This window comes from Rattus rattus, chromosome 5, assembly GCF_011064425.1.
Source record: "Rattus rattus isolate New Zealand chromosome 5, Rrattus_CSIRO_v1, whole genome shotgun sequence".
Classification (NCBI taxonomy): Eukaryota; Metazoa; Chordata; class Mammalia; order Rodentia; family Muridae; genus Rattus; species Rattus rattus.
This window is the reverse complement of record NC_046158.1, coordinates 221,247-233,560: the sequence shown is the minus strand read 5'-3', so window position 1 is coordinate 233,560 and position 12,314 is coordinate 221,247. Positions and strand designations below refer to the sequence as shown.

The 12,314-nt window shown below is 49.2% G+C and overlaps 1 protein-coding gene across 2 annotated transcripts in view; it reads right to left on the bottom strand.

Annotated features, from left to right (window-relative positions):
- The window catches only part of LOC116901100 (N-acetyllactosaminide alpha-1,3-galactosyltransferase), a 72,589-nt gene that overhangs the window by 3,666 nt on the left and 56,609 nt on the right, over positions 1-12,314 (bottom strand). For both annotated transcript variants that reach the window (XM_032902662.1, XM_032902663.1), the window contains exons 5-6: positions 10,087-10,188; positions 3,349-3,486 (exon numbers count right to left, since the gene is read on the bottom strand). In XM_032902662.1, coding sequence (XP_032758553.1) covers positions 3,349-3,486; positions 10,087-10,188 — 240 coding nt within the window. The remainder of the gene's footprint in view (positions 1-3,348; positions 3,487-10,086; positions 10,189-12,314) is intronic.

The window sequence follows — 12,314 nt, the reverse complement described above, 5'->3', positions numbered from 1 at the left end:
GTGTGTAAAATTAAAACTGGATAAAACTTAAAAATAGCATTCTTCAGAACAATTTTGAATTCGGAACAAAACTGAGCTGAAAGTATTGGGACATAACTCCTGCCTGGCATCTGAATAGCCTGCCCTACCAGAGTCACCCATGCTCCCGGTAGCAGGTTTGTGACATTTGTCACACACACTGATATAAGGTGCTTCAGTTATACTGCGGTTCACGCTGGGAAGTGTGCAAAGCCACAGTGTCAGCTATGTCCACCACTGTTGTATCCCAAGAGTGTGACTGCCTTAAAAATCTTCTAGGCTCATGTTTTTTCTGCCGCTCCGTAGCCCCAGCTCCTCACAGGCACCATTCATAACCGCTGAGACCAGAGTTTGGCTCTTCCAGAATCAGAATCGGAATCGGAAGGTAGACAGTATGGCTCTGTCTTTACTTGGGGACAGATGCTCTGAGGGAACACAAGACCAAAAGAAAGTTGGGAAAGAAAGACGTAACTGGTTTCCACTTCCATATCACTATTCATCCTCGAAGGAAGTCAGGAAAGGAACTCGATAAGGACAGAACCTGGAGGCAGGAGCTGATGCAGAGGCCACAGAGGAGTGCTGCTTACTGGTTTGCTCATCTGGGCTTACTCAGCCGCTTTCTAATAGAACCCAGGGCCACCAGCCCTGGGATGGGGCCACCTACAGTGGCACGGGCCCTTCCCCATCAGTCACTGAGAATGTGCCCTACAGGCTTGCCTTTTATGGAGGCAGTTTCACAGCTGAGGATCCTTCCTCCTCAGATGACTCTAGCCTGTGTCAAGCTGACAGACTAGAAAGCACAGGACTCTTTCCAGCTTGGCTTCTCTTAGTGACAAATGACCAAAACTTCCTCCTTCTTTTCTGTGGCTTGATAGCAGGGAATAATAAATATCCTGTTGTCAGAATTGATCAGTTTCCTTTCCCATTTGACTTGTTGGCTCCCAAGTTTTAGCAGTCACGTGGAAAGTTCCTAAAACTATCTATGTAAGCTTCTGTGTGGACATGTTTTCAACTCTGGTGGTTTAAGGTCAAGGAATCTGATCAGGTTATGATCGGAACATGTTTTGTTATGCAAGCAACTGCCAAAATTTCTTCTGAAGTGGGTCGCCCCATTTTGTATCCCCAACTGCAATAAACAAGATCCCTATCACGGCACATGCTTTCCAACACTCAGTATCGTCAGCGTTATTTTTAATTTTTCACATTTTTATATTTTGTGTCGATTTATATTTACTCCATCAAATGACATCACACAATGCCTTTTACATGTCCAGGCTACAGACTGTCTTCTCTAGCCATACCGATGAGACTGCGGGGTGAGGGAGAAGTCACAGGGTCCTTTTCCAACCTTACACAGAGAACACGGACCGAGGTCAGCTTGCTGAGTGCACTAGTAGCCAATCCCCATGTTCTGAATGCAACGACAGGTGCTTTTTTGTTTTTCTTTTGTTGCTGTCTTGTTTTCCTCAATACTTTTGTTGTTCGGTGCCACTGAAATAAGTGGTGCTTTTATTGTTGGGTCAGGGAGCTCAAGGGCTTCTAGTACTGGTTCTTTAGTTTGGGTGAACACGTCTGAATGTTACAGGAGAGCCTCTAACAGGACCCTGTGGCTAGAGGTCAGGACATACCTCTGTACTCTGATCTCTAAGAAAACCCAGTGTGCTCGGAAGCTTGGGAAACCGTCCTTAGAAGCAGGGCAGGGAGGGCAGTGTCACGGTGATGTCTCACAGGCAGTTTAAGAGGCTGAAGCACTACACGTAGCTCCGGGCGTGGAGACTTAAAATCAAGCAGACAGTCAACTCCTAAGGACCAGACCCACTCTCTCTGGGGTTCCCAGTTGCAGACTTGCCGAGCTGGGAGCACAGCTTTCCCCAGGATGTGGGAGGAGTCACGGGGCTCTTGTGTGGCCCTGTCTTCTGTTTTGCTGCAGAGTTGTGATTGGATGGTTGATAGCACAGGGAAACTCTGGTATCTAATCAATGTGCAATGTGGCTGTCTTATGGCTTCGGTGCCCACAGGGTTTGCTGAGTTGAGCCCTGACTCCAATCCCTAAACAATACAAATTCCTGTGGTGAGATGTCCAAACTCCACAGCCACTGGTTCCACCAGGACGGCATGAGGCCTCAGGGAATGAGCACACTGGGCCATATTGGAACTTCCCAAAGACAAGAAGGATTTCTGGGCCCTGGGTGGGGGTCCTGGGACATCACCATAGCATCTTCTGTTAGGTTCTGTCTTGTCAAAGCTCAATGTCAGGTCAACCTGCTCCTTCTGCTCCTCTTGTCTACGGCAGGGGAGTCAACTTCCTGTTGATTTGTGTTTTATTCAGAAGTAATATCAACTCAGAGGCCAGGAGGGCAGAAAAGAAACAAAACCAGCAAGAATTTTCAGTAGGTAAGGCTGCCAGGCCTGAATCCCCAGAACCCACACGGTGGAAGGAGAGAGCCAACGCTCCAAAACTGTCTTCTGACACACTCGAGCATGCACACCCTGTCCTCAGCCCTGGGCTTTAAGACAGGAGGAGCAGTGTATCCCATCCAATCAACGACTGCCATTTGAGGCCTTCCTAGAAAAGTCCTGGAGGCAGGGATGCTGTTGGTTCTGGGGACCAGGGGCATTGAAGATAGTTTCCCTCCACTGTATGGTGGGAATTGGGGGACTTACCTCCTGATTGGTTTGGTTTGGAACCCTGGAACAAGACACAAAGGTGCCTATTTTATACAGCAAAGCTGATCTCCAGGTTCTCCTAGTATCTCCCAGTCCCTAACATACCCTGCCCCAAACCTGAACCCTGAACTGTGCAGTCCTCCCTCCAGAGGCTCTTTCCTATATAATCCAGACATATTCTCTCTCTCTCTCTCTCTCTCTCTCTCTCTCTCTCTCTCTCTCTCTCTCTCTCTCTCTGTGTCTGTCTCTGTACCTCTGTCTCTCTACTTCTCTACCTCCCTCCCTCCCTCCCTCTCTCCTTCCCTCCCTCCTTCCCCCTTCCTTCTCTCTGCCCTTTCTCTCCTCCCTCCTCACTTCTCTCCCCAGGGTGACATCTCTGGCCTCAGTCCCTGGGGCCAGTGAACTTACTGGAGAGCAGCTTCCTAATAAACCTGCCTTTAGTATAGTCTAACTGGCTTGAATTTGACTCATTTACTTGAGGAGAAATAACCAATCACCTACTATTGATTTTTTTTCCCCCTGAGCCATCATTAACATGAACTCGGAGGTCGACTGTCCAGTGACTCTGACAAATTCCAGCCTCTGTAGCTCTCTGGATCCCCTCACCAATACTTTGGTGGTAGAACAGGAAACATAACCAAGGTTGAGTTTGTCGATGCTTACTTTCCCACAGCAAAAACTGTCAACCCCACGGTGATTTTCTGTCTGGCATAGTACTTTTCCAACAGAGCTGTGTCGTAAGTGCCTTCCCACACAATCGGCGCCTTCCACGGGGTCACCGTCAAAACCTCCGGGCGGTTCCTGGTGAGAAGTACACAACACTGAGTCAGAACCATTACACTAAGGTGTGCCGAGAGACTGGCCAGGGAAGAGGAGGCCAGCGAGACCGCAAGAAGGAGAGGAAGCACGGTACGGGTGGAGTCTAGGCGGGGGCCAGACACAGATGCATGGTGCACCTCCAACACACAGGAACAGAGTCAGGAGCAAAGATACCGAGTCCTGGATGGGTGGAATACAATTGCCATGGGCGTGCTTAGCTTTGCCTGTTATTTACACCTAAACCTCACTGGTTCCCAACGCTGTTGTCTGCAGTGTAGACCTGGCCCTTATCTGGCCTAAAGTCACACAGCTACCAACAGGCAAAGCTAAGACTTGAACCCAGAGTCTTTCTCTTGAATCCAGTACTTTGAGCCCCAGTTTTCATCGCTCCTAAGACGGACACTCGTTCAGCTGATAACATCTGGCTCAACCCTGGCTTTGCCTTTGTCCATTCAGTAGCTACTGTCGCATTTTGTCGGCACCGAACCGTGACAGGCTTTGTGTCACTGGTGTTAGGAGCTCACAGGAGCCAGGTCTGTGTGGTGCTCACCTGCAGAGCTCTGCCCTGGTGGAACATTTACCCCCTTCCCATGCTGGCTTTATTGAATGATGGGATTTTGAAACAAAAAGGGGGGAAAATAGTCATACAGATTCTATTTCTCAAAAGCAGCATTTGTAAACCTCATCTCCCCCATATGCCACAGCCTCGTCTGCTGGGCCATTCGTTGACTTTGCCTGTCAAGGAAGGAAGTCTCAGTAGCTCTAACCAAGTCTTGTTACTGGGTATGAGCCATTGTAAATGAGCAGACCGTGTTATGCTGTTGTTAGTGAAAAGACTAGGCATGTATTTAACAGTGTCCTGTATACCAAGAGCTAAGTACAGGCCTTTCCCTCACCACTTAGCCCCACCCCAGCCTGTGTCAGCACCCATTGTCAAGTCAAGCGAGACTCTGGAAGGGGAAGGGGACTGAGCCACTGTCCACTTAATTTATACAAAGAGTCAAACTAAAGTTTAAGCACTGGCCCAGAGAAATGATGAAATGGAAACTTGAGGTTCCTTTGGAAAGTCAGTTGGATGGTGTGTTGCTGGGGCAAACCTGTGACAGAACGTGTTGTTGAAGTGGACACAGGTGTGAAAGGCTAAGGCAGACTCCCGAAGGGACGTTTCACTGATGCAGACACAGGAGAGAGGATGTCCTGCTAAGGCAAGCATGCGAAAGGACACGTGATGAAGGATTGTTTAATAACTGCACGAATGTATTGGTCTGCCTTACACTGCATAGTTGGGGTGCATTTGTCAGGACGCCATAGAGAGAAACACACCACAAAATTCTGGTGATATGCCTCTTTCAGGGACTTGGCTGACTGGATACAAGTGCAGAGGCAAGACCTGTGCTGAAGGCAAGGCACGTGGAAGACATGTGAGGTTCGGAGAGTATAAATAGGACTCCATGACAGAGACAGCTTGGCTTGCTGGTACAGCTAGCCGTACAATGCTTGTTGGTCTCCTGTCTTCGCTGATCTTCACTCCCCTGAGAGAGGCCTAGCAGAGAACTTCTCCTGGCGTTCCTGTTGTTCCCTCCCGCTGACTCGAGCCAAGGCTGAGTCCTGGCTGTCTCTCCTAGGTCATGTCACTGCTGTTGCTAACCCAACTCTACCGAACTGGAATGCTGGTGTATCCGTGAGGTGTTTGCAAGCAGATGGAGCTGCCGCTGCCTGCTGACCCGTGATCTGAACTGCCGATTTCCAGACAACGCAGATGGGAGTTGCTCCAAAGAACCTTTGTAACAGGTCCACTTTCCACTTATCCTTTTTTCCCCACTACCTCTGGTGGGTGATGGGTTACGAGGAAAGTTAAAGCAGTTAAAAACCATCATTAAAAATAGGATTTGGAAAAAAAAAAATAGGATTTGGAAATTTTAAAGTCATGAAATGACACCCAGTTCTCCCCACAAGAGCCCTCAGTCCCAGTGGGTGCTCAACCTGCCAGCCGCCGCTCAGCTGTGCGGCCTCTCGGGCCCCGTCTGCTGGAAACTGAATATAAACCCAGTGTCCACTTTGGCTACTCGAAAGGGAGAGCCTACTCTTAGCGGGAAGACAAAACGGCTCTATTAAAAATTAAAGCGAAATTAGAAATTGAAGCATTCTATTTCCCGGCAGTTAACCGTTCAGTTCCACTGGCAATCCCAGCATGTCGGCGACCCGAGACCGAGAAGCCAGACAACAGCCTGGAAGTGCGGGTATGAGCAGGTGGGAGACAGGATGAGGGGAGACCAGCTTCTAGGGGGAACCGGTGTCTGAAGCAAGCTCAGTTACCAAACCCCACAAGCCTATCCCCCCAAAGAAGCCACCGTGATACTGTCAACAGCCTGAGCCAAGATTGCCATGATAAGGTTCTAAAGAGAGGTAGGAAATGGTGCCATGAGTCACTCAAATGCCCTCCCTGCAAGGGGGACCCAACCCCGGTGGGCCCCAACAAGGCCAGAAGCCCCACAACAATGGAAAAGCTTCTAAAAAAAAAAAAAAAAAAAAAAACCACAGAACTGAAATAAAGCATCTGGGTCTCTAGATTCAGAGTTTGTTCCCACCTGTATGCCTTTATGCACATTAATAGTATCCAAGGGCTAGCGAGAGGAAATATTAAAATACTGTGTATTAGGCTGGCCAGGTGGCTCAGCAGGCAAAGGCACTTGCGTGGGACCTGACAACCGGAATTTGATCCCAGGAACCCACAGAGTGGAAGGAGAGAACCGACTCCCACAAGTTGTCCACTGACTTATCCACGAGTGCCTTGTCACAGGCAAATCAATACATCGATATTTAAAACTCTTATGAGCTGCAGAGTAGACTGAGGAAAGATGTGGAACACACACGACTCAAGCTGCAGAGTCCCAGGGAGAGCCGGTGGCGGCACAAACAGGGGAGGTGGCCGTGGAGTAGAGCGAGGACGTGGGAAGGATCTGGGAGGGAGCATTGATAATAGAATTATACTGGTGGCGGACAATGGGGAAATTCTCCTAGGCTCGGACTGAGCTATTGACCGAGGTGGGAAATGAGAAAGAAGAGGGTGGGTGGGACTGAGAAGTCCATGTGTGTCCAGTGAGGTGGGAAAAGACGGATGGCAGAGAGCAGGTCCGTGCGAGTCAGGGCTCAGAGCCACCTGGGCTAAAGACACAGCTGTGAGAGCCTGACATGGACGGATGTGACACGGGATACAGCGTTCAAAGAAGAGGATTCGATGTGTAGATGCCCAAATCTCCTGTGACAGGAGGAATGGAGAATGGGGCTGGAGAGATGGCTCAGTGGTTAAGAGCGCTGACTGCTCTTCCAGAGGTCCTGAGTTCAAATCCCAGCAACCACATGGTGGCTCACAACCATCTGTAATGGGATCTGATGCCCCCTTCTGGTGTGTCTGAAGACAGCGACAGTGTACTTACATGCATAAAATTAATAAATCTTAAAAAAAGAAAAAAAGGAATGGAGAAGAGCAAAGAGGACATGGAAGACAGAAAACAGGTCACGACGTGGAAATCTACATTCCCTGCACCATGCCGGGTCGATGGTACATTACAGAAGAGGATACACCGATACACACAAAACATCTGTTTACTGATTCATTCTTTCATCTCGTCATTCACCTGTTCAAGAAATAGATTTTGGTTCATTTAATGTGAGGATGGCTATCCAAACAAATACTTGTGTGCAATTGTATAGGTGTGTGCGCCCAATGTGGAGACCAGAGAATAATTTTGGTTGTTGTCCCTCTGGTGCCATTCGTGTGTGTGTGTGTGTGTGTGTGTGTGTGTGTGTGTGTGTGTGTGTGTGTGTGTGTGTGTGTGTTTTAAAGACAGAGTTTCTCCTGGCTTAAAACTCAGAACTTAGGATAGAGTGGCTGACCAGAGCCATGCTAATCCACCGGTCCCCCCATTCCAGTGTGACATTACAAGCGAATGCCACCACACCTGGATTTTGGTGGTTTTGCTGTTGTTGTTTTGTTTTGTTTGCTTGTTTTTAAATGCATCCTGGGGTCATGCTTGCGAGCTGGCACGTAATTGACTGACATATTTCCACGGTCCCCAAAGCAATATTCACTACACATTCGATTTCCGTTCATTTCAAAGTGGAGCTAAGTGGGGCAGGAGGCAGCCATGGCCTGTCTTTCCCCTCTGCCCACAGTAATTCACAGTGCGAATGCCACAGTGAAACTGTCCCAATCTCTTCAAAAAGGTGCCCGGTGAACATCCATCTTGAGCTGTGTAAGCCAGGGGCGGGGGACCACATCCCCATGGCTGTCTAGACTCTAAGCCTCATCTCCATAGTGACCATCTCTAGTTGTCTAGCCCCTGGGAATGTCATCTCCACAGCAGCCATCTTGAGCTGTCTACTCTCTGAACTTCATCCTCACAGCCACCACCTCTGGCTGGTTAGCTCTTGGACCTCATTCTCCATAGCAGCCATCCCTAGCTATCTACTCCCTAGACCTCATCCCCATCTAAGATACTTAGCAGAGCTGCAGTGCTCCCAACTTTTTATTCCCATCGTGTCTCCCAGGCAACCACCCCAGGCCCCGCCTACTGAACAAGACAGGCAGGATGGAATTTCCAGGCTTGCACACTGGCATGAATCTCCTGTCCTGAGAACTCAATGGGCTTGCCAGAGCCTGAGATCCCTCGCAGAGAACAAGGCACTGTTCTCTCCTTCCTCAACAGCTGTGCCTGCACCCCTAGAGGGGTCTCTTCCTCCGCCAGCTCCTGCAGTGCTGAGACAGAGCACATCCGGTCCTGTTTCTCAACCCTGATGGCCTCATCTATGACTACAGATCTCCCTGCCACCCTCGGGCTGATGACACCTCATCCTCTATCTGCAGGGCATCGTCATGAGCCACTGAGGCCTTTCACCCAGAAGCCCCCTAACACCTACGCAACACAGTGCCACCACCTCTAAGGTCGTAAGCCTGTGGCAGTTCCTAGTGTCCACTTCCTAGCAAAACCACAAGTCACAAAGTCTCCCAGGGCTCACACTCACCCTAGGCAGCTCTGCTCACGCCTTTCCAGTCAGCTGATCACATGACCTTAATAATGGCAGCAAGTACACGAGTTTCACATCTACTGCCCCCTAGGACTGTGAAGTCCCCCCTGCCCTGCTTCCTCTGCCCGCTCCCTACTTCCTGCCCATCCCCCCCCCCTTCTTCCCTTCCTCCTTGTCTTCTTTCTGTATTAGTCCTTGGGATAAACCCAGGCTGGCATGCATGCTCAGCACATATGTCTGCTACTAAGCTCTGTAGCCCCAGCTCTGAGATCAGGAGCTTCTTAAATGTACCCTTCTGTCCCCAACACAGTGCCTACCACAGTCATAATTTCTGGTAAGAACTACAGACTTGGTAGTGATCAAGAGAAGAAATAGTTTATAGTATATGAATACTATAGTTTGTAGTACATGGTATAGATATATATGTATATATATATAGTATAATATATACAATATAGTATATAATAGTTTATAGTATATATTATAGATATTATATATACAGTATACACGTATATATACACAGAAACAAAATTCTACTTATTAATTAAATGAATCCCCTTAGTCCTGAGGGGATGCACTTTGATGGTCTATTATACTCCAGGGCTATGTGGACATGTGTGTGTGTGTGTTATGTGCATGTAGCGTGTGGGCATGCAGATTCCACAGCACACATGTAGAGGTCAGAGGACAACCACAGGTGACAGTCCTCACTTCCCACCACGTTTAAGGCAACATTTCTTGTTCCTACTTCCTAAACCAGCCCGGCTGACCCATGACCTTCCAGGGGCTCTCTCGTCTGTGTTTCCACCATCATTCTCAGGCATCACACACACAGGCCACCGCGCCTGGCTTCACATGGCTTCTCGCTAGCACGGCAAGCACTTTATTTACACACTGTGCCAACTTCACGGTCCCTTGTTTGTTTTAAAAGCCCGTTTAGGCTCAAAGCGTGGGCTGCTTTCTGAGAACGTGAGTGGGTAAGTGAGCTTCAGTTTGGGAAACACCAGTTAGCGTGTCCCGAGTTTCTGATAAACACGTGTTGTCTGGTTGTGTGAGGAGTGAATCCCTAGCCCCATGATCTCCTGGCTCGCAATTCCTACCTCACGGATATGTCTTAATGCCTCTAGAGAGTGTTCTCACTCCAGACCTTGTCATTTCCTCAGCAGCACCCTGTGCAGCCTGGAAAGCTCTTCTCACCCAGTAAAGTTTCACCCACCACTGGCCATTTCCTGTTGCAATTACCACAGAGCTCGGTCTGGCTCAAAGCACCAGTTTCTTAAACAAACCCATTGAGGAAGGTCTACACCCTCCCACCAGCATCCCCCTCAGCACCCCCTCATACCCCCTTCAGAACCCCTCTCAGCACCCCCTCAGCAGCCCCTCAGCACCCCCTCAGCAGCCCCTGAGCACCCCCCTCAGCAGTCCTTCAGCACCCCCCTCAATAGTCCTTGAGCACTCCCCTCAGCACCCCCCTCATACCCCCTTCAGCACCCCCCTCAGCAGTCCACCCCCTCTCTTGCAAGCCCCTTTACTGTGCTTAGTCTCTGTCCTTACTTTGGATTGAACCAGTCCCAGAGCTGAGGCTCTACAATGCTGTCTCCATTTCTCCCCTTTTCTCTCGCTCTTTCTATGTCCTCTTCTTGATAACTGTGGGTCCTGTGGACAAAGGGAAGACAAAGTTGGTAAGGACAGGTGGCTGTGCAGGGGGGACTCTTGCATGACTCATGTCTCAGGGACAGAAGGCATCACACACAGCACTGGGTGGGCTGGAGGACGCATGCCGCTGACGCTTGATGCCTACAGACTTCTGATAAAAGGTGCAACATTTGCCTCTCTGGCCACCACGCAGGTCAGGGGTTTAGGTTCCAGTGACCCTGTAACCCTTGGTTATTTCAGAAGTAGGGGAGAGTTTTCAGAACAGTACTGCAGGGAATATTTATTTTGTGTCTAGTCTAAAATTTCCACTTCAGCCTGAACTTCACCCTTAACTGGAAAAAAGAAAAGGGTAGAGGAAGAAGAGAGGAAGGCAGACAGGAATGGGGAGAAGGAGGGAAGAAAGCAAGGGAAAGAGAGAATTCCTCTTGTAAGTTCAGTCCTCTGAACTGGTGAGATGGCTCATCCGGTGAACTTGCTCGTCATGAAAAGCCTGATCATCTGAGATTGACGATCACACACACTGGAACCCACACTGGAAGGACAGAATTACCTCCCGAAAGCTGACTTCTGACCTCGTATGTGTGCTATGGTACATGTGCACCTACAGTCATATGCACATTATACACACAAACACACACACCATGCACACAATAACAACAGAAGTTAGCAACAACAGTGAGAATGAAGAGACTCCTTCATTGCCAGAGGGAGGGAGGGAGGAGGCCGCGGGTCCTCTGTGGGTTTCAGGGACTTAGGAACCCATCCCAGTCCCTTACCCATTGTTAAACCAGCTTGAGAACCACCAGACCTTCTGGCCCCTGCTCTCACCAACCTCTGGAATTCTACGAAATGAAGAATAAGATAAGCACATCTAGAAACTGAGGCAGTCCCAGTTACCCGGGGGTGAAATTTTAAGAGTCAGGTATCACTAGTAAAAGTGAACTTGAAGCTGCAGCTCAGGAAAAAAGGAGACCACAAAAGGCAGCTGAGCTACAAGGCAGAGGACGGGCCTAAGGGCCTTCAGGAGTGCCCTTCCCGGCAGCCCTCAGCACTCTGCTCATCCCTGGCATCCATAAAGGATAAGGGGCAGGGAAATCAAAATGGTGGAGACCTTGCAGACATAGGAGCTTGTGGTCCAGAGCTCCTCCTGCTAATAGAATGACCATGGCACACAGGCACACTGTCTAAACTACAACCTTCTCTTCTGAAAAGGTTAACCAATGGTAATCCTTCCACGAAGGGATCTGTAATGACCAGTGAGACAGCAGACGTGCAGGAGCCTGGTGAACGGTAGAGGGCTGTAACGAGGGGTAATATTAAAACAACAAAAGCACCTTCCCAAGAAAGACTGCATGGGTGCATGCGTGCGGACGTGCATGTATTACAGAGGTCAGTCAGAGAAAAGTTCCCATGGCCCAATGAATGGTGGCTTCAGGAAGCCCGAAGATTGCCAAAGTAAAAGTTAGAAAACGAGTTACAATCCGTCTTAGCCCCGACTCGAGACGGTTTGTGCATTCTCTCATGGTTAAAGTCTCTCGTTTCGGGGTTGGGGATTTAGCTCAGCGGTAGAGCGCTTGCCTAGTGAGCGCAAGGCCCTGGGTTCGGTCCCCAGCTCCGGAGGGGGGGGGGGAGGTCTCTCATTTCAGGTGTCTCTGATCGGAGGAGGTGACTGTGAACAGGCCTGCAGCATTAGGACCCTGTTAGAAGATGGGGTCCTGGTATGGGGTCCTGGTATGTAGCTCAGGCTAGTCTCGCGTTTACTAACTCAGTCGTCCTCCCGCTTGGCCTCTGGCTGGGACACAGGCACACTCTACCACACCTGGCTAAGAAATCCCCACTTGAGACCTCATCTGCCTCTGGAGATGTGCGAGATAGTTAATGAATCCAAGGCATGCTTATAATAATCGGGAAAGAACACAAGAATGAAAGATAATCATAGGAAATAGAAAAAGGCCAGCAAAATGTCTCAGTGGGTAAAAAGATACTTGCCACCAAGTCTGATGACCCGAGTTCAATTCCTGGACCCACGAATAGAAGGAAATAAACAAGTTATCCTCTGATCTGCACACACACACACACACACACACACACACACAATTTTAATAAAAAAAGAAATATTAGTGGCT